General features: G+C 38.3%; 1 protein-coding gene across 1 annotated transcript in view; it reads right to left on the bottom strand.

Moving 5' to 3' along the window:
- ELL2 (elongation factor for RNA polymerase II 2) overlaps positions 1-21,806 on the bottom strand; it is a 68,643-nt gene that overhangs the window by 11,854 nt on the left and 34,983 nt on the right. The window contains exons 3-7 of the mRNA XM_021701703.2: positions 15,253-15,374; positions 10,665-10,828; positions 3,344-3,603; positions 994-1,118; positions 767-854 (exon numbers count right to left, since the gene is read on the bottom strand). Coding sequence (XP_021557378.1) covers positions 767-854; positions 994-1,118; positions 3,344-3,603; positions 10,665-10,828; positions 15,253-15,374 — 759 coding nt within the window. The remainder of the gene's footprint in view (positions 1-766; positions 855-993; positions 1,119-3,343; positions 3,604-10,664; positions 10,829-15,252; positions 15,375-21,806) is intronic.

The following is a 21,806-nucleotide window of genomic DNA, read 5'->3' on the forward strand; positions in this document are numbered from 1 at the left end:
TAGACAATGCATACAAGGACAGAACTGCTTTTATTTTGTCTTCCTCTGTTCCTCACAATAGGTTTCTAACATTTTTTGATATATGAATAGCCTTGTGCCCATAGCATGCTTACTGTTCTCCACACATCTGTCCCATCTCCCTAATCCTTGGGAGGAGGGTCCAGAGAGCGGAGCACTTTGTCAGTAGCACTGGGGTAGATAGGTCTGTCCCACTGTCAGCCTCCAAACCACGGAACCAAGGACTCTCTTGGGGGAAACTTTAAGCTGGAAGGAGTGAGGTTTAAATGGAGAATTCTGATTGGGATCTAAATGAAAAAAGTACATTAAGGAGATATGTCTGAAATTGACAGAATTTTTTATTTGCTTATTTTAGAAACATTTTTCCCTAAGAAAAGTTTTTTGAACATGGTTCAGATAATATTAAATATCTTCAATTTTCTGTATAATTTGAGACTGGATATGGGCCTAGGTAAGTCTTCTAGTTAGTGATCTAATGGAAAAGTAGATAATCTTATAATACAATGTAAACTTTAAATATGGACAAACAAAGTAGATATTAAGCACTTTGACAAGCAAAGCTGTGTAGAGAAAAAGAGGTCTGGGCTGTGAGCTGGGAGCTCTGCCCTGAACTAACTAGCTATGTGACTTTGGGCAGGCAAGCTGTGCAGCTTCTGGGCCTCATTTCTCTCATGCATAAGTAGACCACCTGAACTAGGTGGCCCCTGAGGTTCACTTCAGGGCTATGATTATATAATTTTATGAATACCTGAGGAGAAGATGCAGCATCTCTATTAGAACATACGGGAGATTCTGAACGGCTGGTGCTGGCAGCGTTCTGAGATGGATTTAGTTTTCTGGAAAGGATACACACATTCCAGTTATGGAAAGAATTGTCAAATGTTCGTGATAAAAAGCTTACCCTTGTTTCTTCCTTCTCAACACTAAACTAACAATGACTAAAAATTTTTTTTTTTAAAGGAAAAAAAAATTTACCTTGAGAGCACAGACTCTAATGACCGTCTGTCTACTTCATTGTATCCAGGCCAGTCTCTCTGAAGTTCTTTAAAAACATAATCCTTTAGGGTATATGAGAGGTCCTTTGGATTCAGATTGGCTACCTGGTACATGGTGTGAAAACAGAGCATTAGATCTTTTTGCTACTTCCTAACCCGGAACAGGCAACATTTTGCATTTACACTGAAAGTAACTGTACCAATTGGCCCCAAAGGCACTGCTAGTTTTGCATATGCCAGATCTCAATAAGTGCTGTTCGACTTTATTTGGGAAATAAAAACTTTATATAAGTAGCTAAATATTTTTTCCCTGAACATTCACTGTATGTCATATTTCTATTCAAACAGCCTACATTAGGCAAAAAGTGGAGGGAAGTTTATTTTTTTTTTTTACTTTTTTAAATCAAGTTTTTCTAGTCTAAGGAGTGAGGTTTAACAGCTTCATTATTTACTTCTGGTCATTAACGCCATTAGTTTTGAACCACAGTAAAAATCCTTGATCATTTGTATTAAGTAGAAACCAAACACTGCCCAAATGCTAGGTTATAAACTTTCCCTTGAGCAATCAGCAGAAATTATCTCCATAAATAGTATCAATTCTGATGCCCTTGTCTGTCATTTTCTTGGCTTGCTAAGCCTGCTTCTTGTGGCTGCCAGTTCTCCTGAAGAACCACTTATTCAAAGTCCTTGAAATTCCCGAAAACCAATAAAAGGAAACATACAGCAAAATAACCCCCAAATTACTGTTACTAGTCAGCCAGTTTATTCTTAAGTGTAATCTTTTCTTATCGTATAATGGCAATTCCTAGAGTGTCCAGGCCTAGATTCCATTAATAATACAAATGTATGGATTCAAGTGCCAAACCAAGAGTCATTTTTAAGGCTGGCAGAAAGGTATTCCTCCTGTCATTTCCTACTGGAATGGTCTTTTTCAATAGCTTCACTTCTTTCTGTGTCCTTTTAAAGTACTATCAAATGTATTATGATAGTTTATGCTTTTCTTACAGCTTAACATTAACGTTAATGTTGTTATAAAGTAGAAAATGGTAGCCTTGGGGCGCCTGGGTGGCTCAGTCGTTAAGCGTCTGCCTTCGGCTCAGGTCACGAACCCAGAGTCCTGGGATCGAGCCCCGCATCGGGCTCCCTGCTCAGCAGGGAGTCTGCTTCTCCTTCTCCCTCTGTCTACCACTCTGCCTACTTGTGCTCTCTCTCTGTCAAATAAATAAATAAAATCTTAAAAAAAAAAAAAATGGTAGCCTTAAGATTCAAATTTGCAAATACATTAGGATGAGACACAACCCGATTTCTCAAAGTGGAAAAAATACCAACAATGCTTAGCTTTCCTATTATCCTCGGGACTATGTAGACTTAATACCCCATCTCTTCTCTAGGCTTCATAATGGGACCTTCTCCTGTTTTTCTCCTCCTCCCTCTTTTTTTCTTGTCTTTTTTGTGCACTCTTCTATATGCTAGAGTGCTTAGGACCTATCCTCTGCCCTATTTTCTTCATTGTCATCATCTTCTCCTAAGACTATTTCATTCAGCCCTACGGCTTGCTTTCTTTCTTTTTCTTTTTTCTTTAAGTAATCTCTGCACCCAACATGGGGCTCGAACTCATGCTCCTGAGATCAAGAGTCGTATGTTCCTTCAATTGAGCCAGCCAGGTGTCCCAGTTCTAAAGCTTTCACTAGCTAATCTATACACTGCTATCTCCTGATTTATAACTCCAGCTCCAACATTTATACTTAAGCTTGTAATTACAAGGTAATTGATCAAAGCTAATACACATTCAAATCCCTTAATGAAGATAAGTGAATGATCTCAGCATACTCAGTGGTAGAAAAAGGCAGAGTAAAGAGCATGCATGGCAAGACACAATTGAAACTCATAGATAAAAATATTCTAGCTTATACCAACCAAAGACTGATAAAAATAAATTGTACAACTTCACCTATATAAATGAATAAATACAACAGCAATGGTTTAGGTGATTCAAGACCAAAAAAGAGACATCAAAAACTTACTTTTTTTATGGAATTTCAGAGCAAAATTTGTTTAATCCAAATGAAGATAATGACTTGAAATTTACTTTTTTAAATTAACAATTCAGTAGCCTCTAACTTATAAAACCTACTATAAATGCCTATCGTTCAATTTTTTAATTAAATGTTTAAAACAAGATGACTTAATATTCAAGAGTTATAATTCATATACCATCGATGAAGATGATCCTGAAATTTCTCTACCTCAAATAGCAACAACACGAAGCCTTCTTAAATGAGCTTCTCAACAAGAAAGTACAAGGAAGGAGCTCTCTCCACATGTCTCACCTGTTGTAGAATTGCTCCGAGGGAGTTCTTGTCTTTTTGATTGACACCATCTTTCTGCAGTCGAGCCAGCAGCTCAGGTTTCTTATAGGCCTTCAGTGCCAGTAGGTGAATCACTCTGTCCCTGTACGGCCGCTGAGAAACACTGCTGCTGCCATGTGTCTTCCGAATCGTATTTGCAGGATTCATGGGGGTTGACCGTTTCCTCTCAGGTACTGCATCTGAAACAGCTTGAGGTGCTTTCCGAATTTGCACTCTTTTCCCTAAAGTCCAGTGGAAATGACATTGTTACACATTTGCAGGTAAAAACATAATGAGCATCACAGTTTCCTCAACTCTGATATAGGTACTTCTTTATTTCTAGAGGGAATTAAGGCCACTTTATTTCAGTTTTTACTTTAAAGAGATATACAGACAGAAAGCATTTCTAATAAATGGCCTAAAATTATGGATTTGAAATTGTTTTGATAGAAACATTTATTGGACTAAATACATATACAGAATTATTCTGGTCACTTAGCTACATATGGTACATTAGTGACATGGTATATGTAGCAACAGACTGGAAAAAAAATTTTTTTTTTTAAAGATTTTATTTATTTATTTGACAGACACAGCGAGAGAGGGAACACAAGCAGGGGGAGTGGGAGAGGGAGAAGCAGGCTTCCTGCTGAGCAAGGATCCCGATGAGGGGCTCCATCCCAGGACCCCGGGATCATGACCTGAGCTGAAGGCAGACGCTTAACGACTGAGCCACCCAGGTGCCCCAACAGACTAGAAATTTTAAGTTCGTAGGTAGTTCATGTCAAGTGGAAATAAAGTAATTTCCATGTTTACCTGTGCCATTTACAGAACTTAAATCTACATATTATATGTCATTTCTTTGGCAGACAGAATGTAGCACATGTGAAACATGAGAAATACTTGGAGTATCTAAGACCATACTTTTGGCTGAGCTGGGGAATTATTTTAATATCACAGATTCAAAACCTCAAAGAGGGGAGTCAGGCATAATGTGGGGTCAACATTCAGCAGGACATCCACTAGACATATTCCTTTTCAACAGGTCGTAACACATTTTAGGAGTCAAAACCAAAACCAAAACTAACCAACCAAAAAACACTCTCAGAGAGCCAGACAAGCAGACATCTGCACTGCAGGGCTGAGGCTACACCGGTGAATTAGAGGAATGGAAAATGGTAAAAAGGAGGCCCTCACATCATTCCTGCCAGGCAAGTGCCATTTGGTAATTAACTGACTTTGCCCTTAAACTTAACATTGGTAATTGGCAAGTGGCTACTTCTAGAAAGTATCTGTGGGCTGAAGTAATCTGGATACCACGTGGATGTCCAGAGCCATCAGGACATAGCTGATCCCTGACAAAACCTGGTAAACTTTCTTCCCTGAAGAAAAAATTAGAATGAAACTGTAGAAGACCCTCATTTTATCATTTCTGAAGTGGAATCTTCTAGCACCTTTAGAATACTCTAAACCTCCAACTCTGTGTCCTCTGGTTAAAGAGTGCGGAGAACTGGTAATGACATACAATGTGGGGCAAGTGCCTTAGGAACAAGACTAGCAACTAGAAACAATGGATAAGTAAAAGTAGTCTCTTAAGTGCTATGGTCTGATCTGGTCTGGTCTGGTGTGAAAACAGCTTAACTGGGCAGGAGCTTTAATAGTAATTCTGTCCATGCTGGGGTCCTGAGGCCTAGCCAGAGGGGCTGTTTGTCTGACACAGTCCTGCCTAGAATAAAGGAGAAAGGACAAATATCTCACTGGCTCTTATATTACTGTCTGGACATAACGAATTATAAATATCAGATCAAAATATTGCACAACAAAGGAACTCAACATTAAAGGAACACTGCCTAGTAGTAAGAAAAGCTATTAGGGTGCGATTAGAGTTTTGGAGATAGACTTAGATCTGGTTTCTGTATTTTTCTTAGAGATAGCTAGATCAGTGTCAGATGGGCAGGGAACTAATATTTACCATGAATCAATTAAGTGGTGGTGGTGGGGACACTGTGCTAAGACCTTTACACATATTAAGTCTCATAGCAGCATGACGAAACAGGCATGGTCACATGTCATGGATGAGAGAACTGAGGCTTTCAATGGGATAAGCTCAAATGGTATAAAGTGCTCACTTAGCATTTGGAAGGTTCTGTTATTAGTACCCAAGTTTTCCTACATGAACTTCTTTGTAGGAAAGGTTTTATGAACAAATGCCTCCTGTCTGCCAGCTTCGTGTTAGGTTGTAAGCTCCATACGGGCAGGGCTGTGGCTGCTTTGTTCACTAGGAGACTTTAAATCAGCATTTGATGACTAGCGAAGTGTCAAAGTGAGTGACAGCAAGAGAACAAGCAGACAGCAGAGGAGCCAGCATCAATGTGGTCTGTATTTTCCCATATTGCCAGGATGCCAGCATCTGAGGAAACACTGGAATTTCTAATGTGGCAAATGCAAACCTTCCAATCTACCACTTCTCAGTTGTAACAGTATTAACAAACAGTACTGTTCCTTGAAATCTTAATAGGAATTTGTGCGGAAAAAAAAATAAAGCCAGGGTCACAAAAGTTTAGGAAATGCTATAAATTCCACACTCTCCTCCCCCTTGAAACCTGTTTAGCTTACATTTCCCCAAAAAAGCTGACTATGGAGCCCTCCCTACCACTCTTCCCTAGGGAGGGGAGTGGACAGTGTAATGTTTTTTAGCTAGCTAAGCTCACACATACCATGATTGATGATTTAGAATGAATTCAAGCCAGCAAGGAAGGCAAATAAAAATAAAAAGTGACAGCAGTACCAGTGTGTTCCAGGCTGCCCTACCTCCTCTGTATATCTGACCCACCTCTGATCCTCAGTCTCAGGAGAGCCCCAAGGTCTCCTGAGTTTACCCCCACCCCTCCCTGAAGTAAGCATAGGGTGGATAAATAAGGGAGGCTCATTTTGCCCCTAAAAGGCGTGTAAGTACGATGTTTGACAAGAAATTAGAATCTGGCCAGGGATATGACAGTAGTGAGGTCTCAGCTGGGGCCTAATGCTAGGCTGTTACTGGTGCATGAATCTCCTACCCCCAGTACACTCACTTCACCTTTATCTCATTTTCCTTTACTTATTTTTTTTTACTTATTTTATTTTATTTTTTTTAATGTAAGCTCTACCCAACTTGAGACTTACACTCAGGACCCCAAGACCAAGAGTTGCATGGCCTACTGACTGAGCCACCCAGATGCTCCACTCTCATTTTTCCTTTAAACAGCCAGTTGTGGGGTAACCCACTTCTTTTAAATGCTGATAGAGCAATCCAAACACACTGGGCCACTGAGTTTTATGCCAAGATCACTTGCTTGTTGCCTCCCCATCAGTCTGTGCCTATTCATCTAGGAAGGAGTCCTCTGATTTAAGGTAAGACCGGCTACAGATGAAGAAAACATCAGTGCTCTAAGTAGTTATGGAACTGAGATACTAAAGAAAAAAAGAAAGAAAGAAAAAAAAGTAATGCAAGAAAATGTGAGGTTCAAAGTGGGCAGAAGAAAGGCTTTATTTTTATTTTTTCACATTTGCCTCAGAAAAGCCCTTTTAATAAAGCCTGTGGGAGAACCTAATTCTCTTCCCAGACCCAACTGCTAATCAATTCCCTGGGCTCCTTATATAAACAGCAGCAGTGGGTCTGACAGAGTTGGGTAATCTGGGACTGTATCTGAACTGCTGTTTCATAACAAGGAGTCCACTTCTAGCGTCTCCATTTAATATGAGATGGTAAAAGTATTTATCCCTCTGTCTAGTGGCTCTGAGTAAACAATCTGAAAGGCAGGTGTTAAAACAGTACATCAGAAAGACAGCAGGGGCTGTAGACGTCTTCTGCGGTGGTTTTTCTATTCTGTGGAACCTGGCCAGAAGCCCTGCAACACCAACCCAATGCTTTAAAAAACACTGGCAGGACCTTGATGATGGGGTGACTGTCATGGTTAAATACATAATCCACTGCAATGGAAACCATCTCCACCATTTGGCATTTTTGCTCTTTTTTTTTTTGCAAAAGGTTTATTATCCAAATACACACACACACACACACACGCCACAGAATGTTAGAACTGCAAAGGACCTTTGATGCTACCCAGTTCAAATATCCCTTATCTAATAATTGAGAAAATTAAGGTCCACAGATATTAAATGATTTGTCCAAGGTCATTCAAAATGTATCAGCTCATTATAAATAAGATGGGGCAGAAGTTGGGAAAATTGGAAAAAGAATTCTAAAAATTACACAGGTTGGGTTATTTTATCCATCTAAATAAATATTAGCATGTATTAAAAATGTACAATTCAATAAAATTCCAGAATTTAGGTAGAAATCAGGGAGCAGACATATTGGTAAAATGGAAGCAGTGGTAATTAGTGATTCTTGAGTTTTTTGTTTTTTTTTTCAAACAAAATGAAAGGATTATAACACAACAGTGCTCACCACTGATACAAATTTCACGACTAGAAGCAGAAATATTCTGAAGAAATAATAACGATGTTTCCTAGGTTAAAGACTCTCCTGTTCCTCTCCAGGCAAAATAGATTTTGTTTTTGTTTTCAGTCTACAAGAGGGTCTCAAAAGCTCATATTCCTGAATGACTAGGCCAGGTGACCCTTAGGAATATAGTCTTCATCCCCTTAAACAGGGTTTGTGCCCTAATTCAGCTGCCAGAGGCCTCGCCTGGCATTATGCCACCACAACCCCTCAGCGAGACCAGCATTATTCCCATTTGTCCTCCACCCAAGCTGATGCTGTTGAGAGAAGCCTTGCTATGCAGGTACTTTGAAGGTGGCGAAAGTGTGCTTCTGGTATCAATTTATATGATATATTCAATTATGAACTAAAGAGGTATCTCCTATTGTCTTAAGAAAATAACACAACTTGTTATGGGGCCAAATCCATATCATTTGCTATTTGTTGATACCAACTATGTGATATGGAAAATGGAGAGGTAATCATAACCCCCCTTATGGGGTGGTTTTGAGATCTAGATGAGTAACTATGTATAAAGTGCTAACCAGCATCTTGTGCACAGCAAGCATGCCATAAGTGTCGGGTAATATTAGTACTGAGGGGTGAATGACTAGCATTTGAAAGAAATGAATGAGTCAGATAGTTTTGAGTTACTAAAAAAAGGCAGGAAGATACAAACTGAGCCACCTATAAGGAAAGAAATATGGTAAAGGACTAGCAGTGGATAAGATTAAAAGAGAAAGGTCAAAACATACCATAACAAAGCACAGTAAAAAAATCAAAAACTTAAGTTTTGAATTCTGAGCTGAAGAAATGGATGCAGTCAAAAAGAGAGCAATAAAAATAATTAAAGGGTTGGGATACAGGCCATTTTAAGAAAAGTTAAAAGGAGCTGGGGTTATGCGACCAAGAGAATAAAAGGCTGAAGAGGTTAACGACAAGACTGAAGACCAGAGAACACTGTACTGTGCCGGGGAGCGGCCAGGGCACAGAGGACCCAGCAGAGTGGGGCACGCAGGCTGGCAGGGTCACTGCAGAGCTCTGTGGGGGCAAACGTATGTGTGCAGAGGGAGGCCAGCCTGTCTGAGAATGGCACGGATGTAATCTGGCTCAATTTAAACTTTAGATGACCTCAAATTTTACATGAGTTATCTACAGTGCCTATAAGAAACCCTGCAAGTTCGAAAATTCCTGTACCGTTAGGAACAGTGTGAGTTACGTGACTCTGGGTGTTGAAAAGTCTGCCGTGTAACATGCTGTGCAGATAAACTGTACCTGACCCTATCAAAACAAACACATGAACGGAGGGGACACCCAAGGATCATTCAATGGAAAGGTACAGTGATCACTGTTGATTTGCAAACTTTGGAATAAATCAAGGTAAAGTTTTTCAGCTAGTTCTACTGAGAGGCCAAAAAAAAAAAAAATCATTTTGGTGGTTTTAGTCTTCTAGTCCTTTGTCAAACACACCAACTTGCCTCACTGTTTATAAAACGATGGTACTGGACAGAGTAAAAAATACTTTCAAAGCAATGGGGACAGCAAATTCGCTGTTTGTACTTAAAATTTAAGTGCGGCAGATCTTGTGCATTTTAAAAACAATTTGAGATTTAGCCTACTATAGAGAAAGTGAAGTTACTTGTGAAAATAGAAAGAAAGGAGGTTGGAAGTTGCTACCTCACTCAGCAGGAAAGGGAGGGTGAAAAATCTCACTGCTGGTAACTTACTGGGCTGGGACTAGGCCCCATGGGTACAGATACCTGGAGAAGCCATGAATTGTTGTTAAACCAAACTAAATGTATCTAAGCTAAGCACCAAGCCCCAGGAGCACTGGCTTTGTTCCAAAGAAATACTTACTAAAGACACCAGTGGAGCTTCTCAAAGCTGAATGTACTGTAGCTGGGTCAGCAATGGGAAAATACAGAAGTAAAATTATACCAAACCATGGAAAGATGTTGATTAAAGAATTTGGTTATTCATGAGACTGTTTTTGTGTGCATTTACATTTCCAAATTTCTATCTTTTCATCATTTACTTATGATGACTTATGTTATCATGACCAAAATCCTCAAAGAGCTCATCTTTACTCTTGATAATTGTTCCTATTACTGTTAATAGTCACTGCCAATCAACTCTTTAAAAATTGGTAGGGTCACTGCTCATAAAGGAGAGACTCATCTTGCTTGTCCGGTCTTACTTCCCTTCAGTCTGATGGATATTTGAGTGAGCTGACCATAAAGATGGGGGTGGGGCAGCCTCTTAATTAATGTATAGAAGAGGATGAGAATCCATGAATGACATCACAGTTGAGGTACCAAAAAGGCATTACCCTCATACTTTGTTATAAGCATATTTTATATTTTAAAATAAAAATTCTGTGTGCAAAGATCCTCTGAAATTCTACTAATGGAAAACTCATAAATTCTACCAATAGATTTTACTGTAAAAATAACCCTGCAAAAATGCCAAACAAAACCTATACTGTCCATCATTGAAATTACATCATCCAGTGTCAAAGAACACACAACAGTACCACTACTACAACCTCACATAGTAAAGTCACGTGACCAGATCCCAGTACTGTAACATAACAAATGTTATGGATTTAAAGGATTTGCGATTTATGAAAGAAGTAAAACTTTTCTATCTGTTCAATTTATTATCAGTATAAAGAGAACAGATGATTTTTGACCATGTTATTCAAAATGTTCTGGAAACTAATTCTGTGTTAACATTAAGTTAATATTACCAGTATTTACCTACAGTGGTCTTGAATTATTCCAATCAATCAGTGAGAAGGAAAACGATATCTATACAAACCTACATATGGTCCACCGGGTTTGATAACTTTTGTGCTTCGGTTGCGGGATTCCTCCTCTGCCTGGGTCATTCTTTCTCGTGTCATCTGATACGAGTCGTTTGTTGCACACACTGTAATTTTATCTTGTATAAATCCCAGGCAATTGAGCTGGGAGGCTCCAGAGCTGTCAAGTAAGACGGTGGCTTTGTTAGAAATGTCCCTCATTTTGCACAATAATGGTAAGAGAGAATTGTATAATTCTAAAATCAGCAGCCCAAACAACAGCCTTGCAATCTGGAAATAACTAATATTAATAATTTGAAATGTTGAAATTTAAAATATTTAAATTCCTTTCCTTCATTTCACATCACATTTTTTTTTTCATATTTTGAATAGAATGGGTAAAATGAACTCTCAGAGGCCAAATCTGTAAAATTCTGAAAATAATTAGTACTTATATTAAAGACCAGAATCTCAATGAGCACTGTAGTTCTACTTTCATTTTATAAAAAATTATCTACCACTTATATGAAAAATGTTTAAAGTTTACTTTTGGAGGAACCATAATATGCATGCTTTAGAAATGACTAGAAGAAATAGACCCACTGTAATGCTTTTTATTTTTAATAAGATAATTCATTTTAAGGCCAAAATATTGCCAAACATTAGGACTTATTATTAGCCCAAATATCCTAAATATTTGTAGACTCTGTATTTACCATTTTGTTAAATCTCTACATAAGATAACCTATTTGTGTGGCAAATATTGAAGAAAATACTGGACAAAGAGATTTTCGTAAATATTTTTTGAAAAACTTTTATTTAAAAAAACCATGAAAATTAACATTGGCCTGGAAGATGGCTCTGTTTCAAAGTATTATGCTAATATTAGGGGATCATGGTAGCAGTTACACTGGTATTTTATTTATATATTTATTTATTTTGAAGATTTTATTTATTTATGAGAGAGAGAGAGAGATTCAGTGAAAGAGAGAGCAGGGGCAGAGGGAGAAGCAGACTCCCTGCTGAACAGGGAGCCTGACGCAGGGTTCAATTCCAGGACCCCGGGATCATGACCTAAGTCGAAGGTAGACGCTTAACTGACTGAGCCCCCCCAGGTGCCCCTACGCTGGTATTTTAAAAAGAAATTACTATGGCCTTAAAACAGACTGGAATATAGAAGTAATGAAAATGTCACTACAGCTCTGATACTCTATTTCCAAACTAGCTTTGTTATGAGGCTAAGAAATAGGGTTGATAAAATTTCTGTAAATTCCTAATAACTGTACAAATGCTATTTAAGAAAAAAACCAGTTCATTCATCTCATAAATATTTATTAGGCAGGGACTGCCAGGCAATATGTGAGGGTCAGACTGAGACAAGGACTAAGACAGATGTGGCCCCTCATTCAAGAAGCTGTCTACTGGGTGACAAGGATGAGCACACTGGAAATTATGACACAGTGTGACAAATGGCAGGGAGGCAGGGAAACCCCAGGAAGGTCCTTCACCTGGATTGTAGGCAAGGCAAAAGCTTCCTGGAGGAAGTGAAGCCGAAGCTGATCTACAGGGATGTCTACAGGGGGTGTGTGTGTGGACGGGGAGGATAGACGTTTTCTGGGAGGAGAACCAACCTGTGTGGGCCCAGGGGAAGCAAGGAGGAAGTTTTCAGTTTGACCAAAGAAAGTTGGAAAAGACAATTAGAGCTGAGACTGAAGAGGGCAGGAGAAGTACTCATACAGGGCTTTGGAGGATTTTAGATTTATCCCAAGAAAAAGGCTAAAAACAGGGGCAAGAAAATATCTTATTTGTACTGTAAAAAGATCAATCTGGATAAAGAACAGATTGGGAGGTAGGGGGCACAAAAGTGAAAGCAGGAGGAGACCACTTAGGAGGCTACTGAAGGACTACTGGCAAGGAAGAAGAAGAGACTACAGTTTGAAGTTCTGGTGGGAGGAAGTTTGAATTTCAGCATCTCCCCCCAGAAATTATTTATTAAGTAATTTCAATAGTGAGAATAAGCTGAACCTTTTGTCAGTCACAATGAAGTTACAGCTTATACCACTCAAAGTCAAGAAACAGATCTTTCCATTAAACAAAATAGAGCTAAACCCTGTAGGCAAGAAGGTACTCTCTAGAATTGTCCACTCATCCCTTTTCAGAGTTACCTTAAAAGTACCTTAAGAGGGGCGCCTGGGTGGCTCAGTTGGTTAAGCGACTGCCTTCGGCTCAGGTCATGATCCTGGAGTCCTGGGATTGAGTCCCACATCGGGCTCCCTGCTCGGCAGGGAGTCTGCTTCTCCCTCTGACCCTCCTCCCTCTCATGCTCTCTGTCTCTCATTCTCTCTCTCAAATAAATAAATAAAATCTTTTAAAAAAAAAAAAAAAAAAGTACCTTAAGAGTACTTAAGTACTTTGACATATAAGCATTTGACATTTGACACATAAGCATTCCTAGAATCTTTCTCTAGCCTAGCTCAGTTCTACAATAGACTGTGCATTACTGTACGGGGCTATATGCCCTGAACTATGTATTTCCAAGAGGCTTGTGAATGGACAGATTTAAGGAATTTTTGAAAGGTAATTTTAACTTTGGGATTTCCTCCATTTTAGATATGATAAAAGTGACATTCAAGGAGAACCTGAACTACAGCAGAGACAAGAACCATGAGAAAAATAAAAATTGAACAGAAGAGGTGGAATGAAATTATTAAAAAAAAAAAAAAAACTTGCTTGCCAGGTTGAGAACTGAAGTTTCAGGGCTTTTGTTTTCATAGTGGCAATTTCAATTTATACCCATACAAGACCATTTTATGATCATACTTTTATAGTTGGATCATACTTTTATAAAACGCACTGGATCATACTAATGTATTTGCCCCAATTTTCTCACAATAGTTGTTTCATTTCTCTTGCTGCATCATGTAGCATTTTGTAAGTGACTTTAAATCCTTCTCCAAACAAGCAAGGGTGTTTATGATCCTTACTAAGGGAGAAATCATATTACCTATGATGCTATCACTGGTTTTGAAGAGGGGATTGTTTCTCAATAAAATTCCTAATGGGACGTAGTTCAATTTGAGGTCAAAGTGTTCTCACTATAATAAAATAATTCTCTAAAGGCAAGCATCATAAGTAATAGCACCACAATTTGAAATCGGTGTGCCCTTTGGTGTGTAAGGAACACTGGTCTGGGAGTTAGGAGGACCCAGATTTTATTCAGCCTTGTCACCAACTAACCAGCTGTGTAACTATAAATACGTCATCTGTGCAATGAAGGGGTTGAACTATACAATCACTAAAGACCCTCATACTTGATGCTTCTGTAATCTTCTGCAGTGCTGTCCTATAGTACTTTCTGCAATTGTGAAAATGTTTTGTATCTGTACTGTCCATTATGATAGCCACTAGCCATGTGGCTATTGAGCCCATACATAATACGTGGTAAATGTGAGTGAAGAACTAAATTTTAAATTTTATTTCATTTTTATCAATTGAAATGTAAATAGCCACATATGGCCAGTAGCTATCACAGTGGATAGTACAGAAATGTCTATATAATCTACAACATACACAATTTATACTAAAAAATGTAAGTTTGGGAGTGGGCAACTTTTAAAGAGCAAAATTAACATTTACTCAGGAAAATGGCATATTAAGATAGAACAGAAAGTTATTTAGTCACCCTAAATGGGAGTAGAAATTCAGAACTCTCAGTGAAGTGTCTTATTTGGTATCTCTACCTTCCATGCTCCCTTGCAATATAGCTTTCCTTTCCTTTCTCCCACATACAGCAAATGCTTACACAGTTTCAAGTACTGCACAGATGAGAGATAGGAATGGATAGCCTGAGACAGTTTGGGCCAATTTCAATGTTCTCGGGATGTTGGGGGTTCTAAGGCCTTGTCTTTATCCATGGGCAGAACAAACTCCCCCTACTCAAGGGGCCCATTCTTTAATCAGAAACAACCAGAGCAAAGACAAGTCAAACAAGTAGCTTATTGTTTACAGAGGACCTAAGTGAGATAAGGGTTCCATGGTACCCTGGGATGTGGGTGTGTATTCTTGTCTTCCTCCCTCTTTTTTTTTTTCCTTTAAAATTAGCGGTGACTGCTCTATTGGGATTAATTTCTAGTTTCCATTATGCTGCAGCATAAAAATTTCTGAAAATCTTAAAACAAGGCTTGCACAGGGAAGAAAGAAAGGGATATACAAAATATACATATTTTTTTTACTCCTTTACTCTGGAGTGTGAACCTTGAGTATACAATAAGGCACTCTTATTTAAATACAGTGAATAAAAACTTAAAAAAAATTCTTAAATTTGTCTTTAATTAAAAAAAAAAAAACCCGTTTTATAGATAAAAAATCTATACCTTAAAAATTCCTGAGGGCAAGAACCTTAAAATTTTTATGATTGTATCCCACAGTGACAAATATAACTGTTGGCACATAGTAGGTACTCAGTATTTCTTAATAAAAGAGCTCTATAATTCAATTGAATAAACATTTATGGAATGACTACTATATATTTTATTGTTTAAGTAAAAACAAAAAACTCTCAAAGAAAAATTATTCTCCCTTCAGCATATCTTCAAACATACTTACCTGGAGAATGTTTGCTGGATGCAGTCAAAGCTGCCCTGAGGGTTGTCTTTACCCACATTTGACAAATAGAAGTTAAAGGTGTGCGCTTCATTGGGGGGATCATTTTTAGGAATTTTGACAAGCTAAAGGGAGGGAAAAGAGAGAAACATCTCAAATTATAAATTTGACAAACAATGATCTGATGACTGACTTAACTGTTTTTCAAGTGACATTCATTTTATATGTAAGTCCTCTTGAGCATTTAAATTTACAGCATTTAAATTACCAAATCATTGAAGGACTCAAGCAAGTATGCCTAAAAATCACACCACTCTTATTTCCATTTTCTACCCTTAAGTGTCAATAATCACTTCTGATCAATAGTTTATAAAGAGAAAACCTCTTTGTTTCAAACTAGCAAATGATTATAGTTCACATGAAAAAGTTATTAGTGAATTTGCTAAAAAGTAAAAAGCTTTTCCTCTTTTGAGCTACAAGGTTGTCTTTGGCTGGCATGCTGCCCCTTGCTGAATAGCTTCTAGATATTTAAATGATCTCTGGGACAGAGTTTATATCCCAATCTTTACTCTCTTATTATATGCACATTTCATTTTAATTCTTCCTTCTTTGAGTAATATTTTTGAAGAATAACTAGCAGCATAAGGTCAATACCACAGTTACATTCACACCAAAATGCAGAGGGGTATTTCTCCCTGCCTTAAGATTCTCTTACCCTCATGTTTACAGAATAGGGTCAGGAGCCCGGAGAGAGGATTCTGCGGACTCCAAGGCCGAGCCCCAAATAACACTGTGGAAAAGGCAAATGTTTTTTATGCTCTTACTCAAGGTCTAGTTTCTCTATTAGATGGGAAGCCCCAAAAGTGAAAGGATGGGGTTGCTCTAGATCACTGAGCACATTTTCTGGCACATTTTCTGGTACATAGTAGGACCTCAGTAAACATTTGTGAACAAATGAACTGAAAACTTCTGTCTTTCAATGGCTCCATCCTTTCCAGCTCCTAATACCTTTCTTCCCTTGGGTTTGCAGGGGCTACCATGATGTTAGGTGATAATTATGAAAAGGATTCATTGGCAAGAATAAAAAATATGACTTCCTGCTTTCCAGCCTCCAAATACACAGAGTCTTAGCAATTGAGGAGATGAGTAGGGAGCAGGGGGGGTGGAGAGGTGGCGGGGGTGGGGGATGTTCTCCAGTTCTCATTCTTTCCCCCCCAAATCTGCCCTTTTCATTATGGTAAGATGAAGATTCAGAACTAACTGGTTGCCAGACAGATATTCATGAAGGTGCTAGTAAGCATAAGCATGTATAACTTCTGCTTGGCCAGGCAGGACACCCTGCAAGCGACTGTGACTTGCTCACTCTAAAAGACACCTAACTTTTGACCTAAGGAAAAGAATTTGTTTGAAGCTACCAAGCTACCAATTCCACAGCCCCCTGCCACCCCACCAAAACAAAAACATAAAGTAAGAAGTGAGATAATTTGCAATGTCTAGTGCATAGTAGACATGCAATAAATGTTTGTTGAGGGAATGAATGAACAACTGGTAGAAATAAGTCAAAGAAAAACATCTTTTCAGAGGAGATTCAGAAAACTCATGTCAAGCTTGAGAGGGCAAATTTCACCAAAGATGTTGAGTATTACATAATATACTCCATAGAGCCTCCGTCATCCTTGAAATTTAAACTTTGACTCCTTCTTTTAAATTAGTTCCAATTGCTAGGGTGATAAGTTTCTACATTTATTATCTACTTTATAAATTATACCTTTTTTGGTCCCTAAAGTTATTTTATTTCTCAGATTTTCCCCTAGTTCTAAAGTGCTGGAACTTTGTGAGCAAGTCTTAATTTACTCTGGAAGGACTCATTAGGCTGTATTACTGGGTGTGCAAAGTGAATGCCTAGTTAGCACACACACACTGGTGAAACAATGCTATGTTTTACTTCTTAATTCTACAGAGGTATGGGAGAGCAGGAGCCAAAGGAATGCTGTGTTGAGATACAAGGGAACAAAAAGTCCATCCTCAGGCACTGAGTGTAACAGCACTCAACTGACATCTGTCTGCTTTTATATTTTAAAGAATAGGAGGATTCTGCTGATAGAGAAGGAATGTGCCCTGTAGTTAAAGCCTCCTTAAAGGCCTATGAGAGAAAGTGGACAGGTAAAGAACGTGTGAACACCTAAATGGAATCCTTTCTCCCGCTCTAACTCATTTCCATTTTCCTTCTGCCCTTAACCCTCACACAGATCTGCAGAGCCTGGGTGGGGACATTTTCACAGTGGTTGCAGGCTCATCTGCAGGCTGGGCTCTGGTTTCTCTTGAGGTCTAAGGTCTTCATTCCTGTGCAGCTCAGGTCTGGAAATGCAGAAGCACTTCACCCAGCAAAATATGGAAGACTGTCCCTTTGGGGAGATTCTAAATTGCATTTTTAAAAAGTAGAATCATAGAGTTTTTTCTATATTTTTCAAGAGTGGCTAGACTTTTTATTCAAATTCTATAAATGTTCAGTATTCTTTCACTAAAAACTTGTAACTTAATTACAGGAGTTCTTAAGCTCAGACATATAATAAACAGCATTTCATGAAAGCTCTTATCAAACCTTTGTAATAATTAAATGTAGATTTTTCCTTTCTCAGCCTCTGAACTGATTGTTCTGAAGTAACGCTTATACTTTTTAAGGTGAAGAATTATCTTCCTATACATTAAAAAAAATTTAAACATGTACACACCGTGTCTTGTATAAACCTGGAAGATTCAACAACAAAAATATCTGGTATGAATTACTGTGCACGCTCCTCAAAATAATAGGGTATGGCCTGGTGGTGGACAAAGAAGGTTTTAATATTCTCCTTCTTTAAAAGTGTCTTGAATAGAAAAGAAACAGACAACAACAACAAAAAACAAATCTACGGTCTTTTAAAAAAGTATCACAAACCAAATAGGAAAGAATCAGATTAAAAAGAAATAAAGTTAAAAAGAAAAGCACATACAACCCATGCTATATCCCCACTGAAGTGTTTGGAAGCATGTGTTACACATAGATCAGAACAGCTGCTCTCAACAAGGGGCAATTCTGCCCCTGGGGACGTTTGATCTGGGTGGGTGCTACGGGCACATCCTGGAGGCGAGAGATATTGTCCAACACCCTATAATGCACAGGATAGCCCCCACAATGAAGAATTACCATGACATTCTAAAATGTCAGTAGGGCCAAGGTTGAGAAATTATGGATTACAAATAGAGGCAGGTCAGTCTCTTAGAAGTCGGAATTCTGACTTCAGTGACTTTTGAATATTAATAAAGTAGAAGGAAAAATAGTATCTTAAAAAAATAAAAGTTCCCAATTAGTATCAAATGGAAGGAACCATTTTAACTTATTTGCAACACGATTCCATGTTTAAAACTTCTGATCAGAAAACAATGAAAGGCAAATAAGTGTACCTGAAGCATATTTAAAGTGTATTTTAGTCATAGAATGAAGATTTAAGTACCTACTGCAAATGAATTTCTGAAACTTCTAAACATCATGAAATCAGCAAACAAGCAAAAGTCTTAATGGGAGTTATAAAAAAAGTACTTCTTTTGGAATGCCTACTTTAGATATCAATTAAAAAATAGCTCTTAGAAAGAGATAATAATTCTCAAAGAATTAAGAACTCTCAAAATGAGAAAGGATTGGTTCAGGATAAAGAAAGTAAACCTTTGTAGTGATGGTCTCCGAGAATTCAGTTCCCCTGTGAGTTCCAAAACCCCCACCTGCAGTAACAATTAGAAGAGACTTGTATAGTTTTCAACTTAAAAGAAAAACAAAACAAAGTAAAACGTATCTGGAGACTATTTGTAGTCCTTACTATTCCCCCTCTTTTTTTTTTTTTTTTTAAAGATTGTTTTTTTTTCAGAGAGAGAGAGGGAGGGAGAGCGAGCACAAGCAGGGGTAGTGGCAGGCAAAGGACAAAGCACCCAGGCGCTCCCCCCCCCCCATTCTTATATATACCTCACATGCAGGTAAGGTTCTCAGGCTGCTAACTACCAGCAACAAACAAGCTTTGTCCTCAAGTCTTTGGAAGAAAGGGAGCATGATGGAGAATGCGAGCAGGACTTCTCAACAATCTCTCCTAACCTCTGTTCCACTCTGTGAATGTGTGTATAAGTGAGCACTGTGCAGATGGGGGCAGGAGCAGGCCTCAGAGTGAATCACACTCATTTTGGGACCCAAAGGTGAATCTTGATGTATATCATAGTGTTTTGTCCAGCTATGGAGCTGGGGTGGGGCTGGAAGTTAAGGAATGATGACAAAACAGAGTTCTGAGTTTCTATGTCACCTTTCCTCAGTGGTTTTCAGAGCAGCAGCGATGCAGATGGTACAGCCTGACTTAATCTCAGGATTTTCCTGTAAAAGAGCTGAGAGCAAGGTGTTGCCAGGCAACTTTTACATCTTTAAAATCTCAAAAGCTTAAATTACACTGTCTATAGATTTAGTATATCTCATTTTCTGAAGGCAGTATAAATTAGATACAAATTTTATTTGTATCAATAACTATGCTCTTAAGAATGAAAAGGATGTAGGAAGGAGCTCTTATGTTCATAGCTGGTAAATCTGCATAACAGTTTGGCCACCATGGGCAGTAAAGCAAGAGTCCTAATGAAAAGAGCAGGTTGTGTATGACAATTAGGGCAGGTGGGGGTGGATGAGTGGGAACTTCAGAACTAAACTACAGGGAACTCTGAGTGGACCAGAGCCTCTGGGACTGTTGAAGGCCACAGCTAAAGTGGGATTCAAGACCTTGTCAAATCTAGAGCCATTTTAGAGACTAGACTTTCAGGGAAACTTGGAGATACTCATCACTCCCCTTTCTGATATATAGGAGCCTACTCCACAGCTTGTCTAGATAATGAAGCAGTAGGCATCCTTTATTCCCGAATGGTTACAAAGCATTTTCTTATAAACTGGACTTTAAATTTATGGAATATGAAGGGGTGGGGGATGACTATGAAATGACTGTTACTGGGAGCCCTAGGGTCAGCTTCCGGGGAATGGGCTACCACCATAGGAAAAGAAATACTGAGGTCTGATTTAGAAACAATCTTGGAAGACCATCCCTTTGTGTAATAGGAACTTCTCTATTTTAATTATATTATTTTAGGCTTCTCCTGCAAGTCAGTGGAATGCCATTATATTTAGGGACACATGGTCTACTTGAAATTTTTAGCTAAATGCCTTAAGAATGAAATATTACTTTAAAAAAAGTATCAAAGACTATGATTCCCAACAGTTTCTTATTCAAGACAAAGAATATAAATATATGCCACCATGTTCTGGGAAGTTGGAAAAGTAGATTTTAATTTTCATTCCAAAAATGGGGGGCTGAAAATCAAAGGCTTGGGACCACAATCCATAGCCCTCCTTCCAAACACCAGTCTGTCTCTGATAAAAAGCTACAAAGAAAAGTTTCAGGAAACCTTCAGACATTTATAATTAACATAAACACTGTATACCAAGATGTTTAAGTCAAAACTTCTAATTATTCTGAGATACAAGCTCAGGCATACAGCAATGGAACACTGTCTAGAAGGTCATTTCAACATCAAGTCACAGACCTCCGATTTACATAAAGATGTAGGGCAGTAACACAATGTGCACACTGCTGTAAATTTTCATACAGACATCTGCTTAAAAGCCATTGGTACCTTTACAGCAGAGGTTTCTTACCCTTAAGTACTTTCTACTCAATATTGGATTGAGGTACATGCTAGATTGAAAACAGGAGGACCATCATTTTTTTTTTTTTTTGCATTTATTTAAAATTAATGCTTTGCTCCTTTGTGGGTATTAACAAATGATTTAAACTTACAGACTTTTCTTTGAATTTTAATATCCAACCCTGATGATTATAAATGCTCAGTAAGATGCTCATGGCCCAGCAGTAACACAGTTGGATACAACTCTTGGGTGATTAAAGCAAACCCATAGTTCTGGCAGGCCCTTTAAGATCAAATTACTTGAATTTCTTCATTTTATAGATTAGGAAAACAGAAGACACTCGATGATTGCTCAACATTATGACTATTTAAAATTGCAACGCCTGTACTCCTGACCCCCTGACCCTGCTCCATGTTTGTCTAAAACACTTAGTGACTGTGCTATGTACAGATTATGTTTACTGTCTTTCTCCCCTGACCAGAATATAATCCTTGGAAGGACAGAGGCTTCTGTCTGGTTTGTTCCCTGAATATATCACCCACATCTCAAACAGTGTCTGCCACGAAACAGTCACTCCATACATGTTTGTTGAATGAATGAAAATGTTGATTAATGCCTGAGCCAGGACTAGAACTAAAGTATCTGGTTTTTTTTCCCACCAATATTTCCAAAGTATGCTGAAAAGTTTCCTTACATGAAAAAGGTTCTATCTTGAAATAAATTTGGGAAATGCCAGGTTAAAATAATGACTTTCTTTGCTATAGGTCCTTTCATACTGAATAATAGTTTCCCATTTTATAAAACCTCAGAACCTACCTCCTCCATTTCTCTAGTATCTTAGGGGAATAGCTGG

The sequence above is a fragment of the Neomonachus schauinslandi genome, chromosome 7, assembly GCF_002201575.2.
Source record: "Neomonachus schauinslandi chromosome 7, ASM220157v2, whole genome shotgun sequence".
In the NCBI taxonomy this organism is placed as follows: Eukaryota; Metazoa; Chordata; class Mammalia; order Carnivora; family Phocidae; genus Neomonachus; species Neomonachus schauinslandi.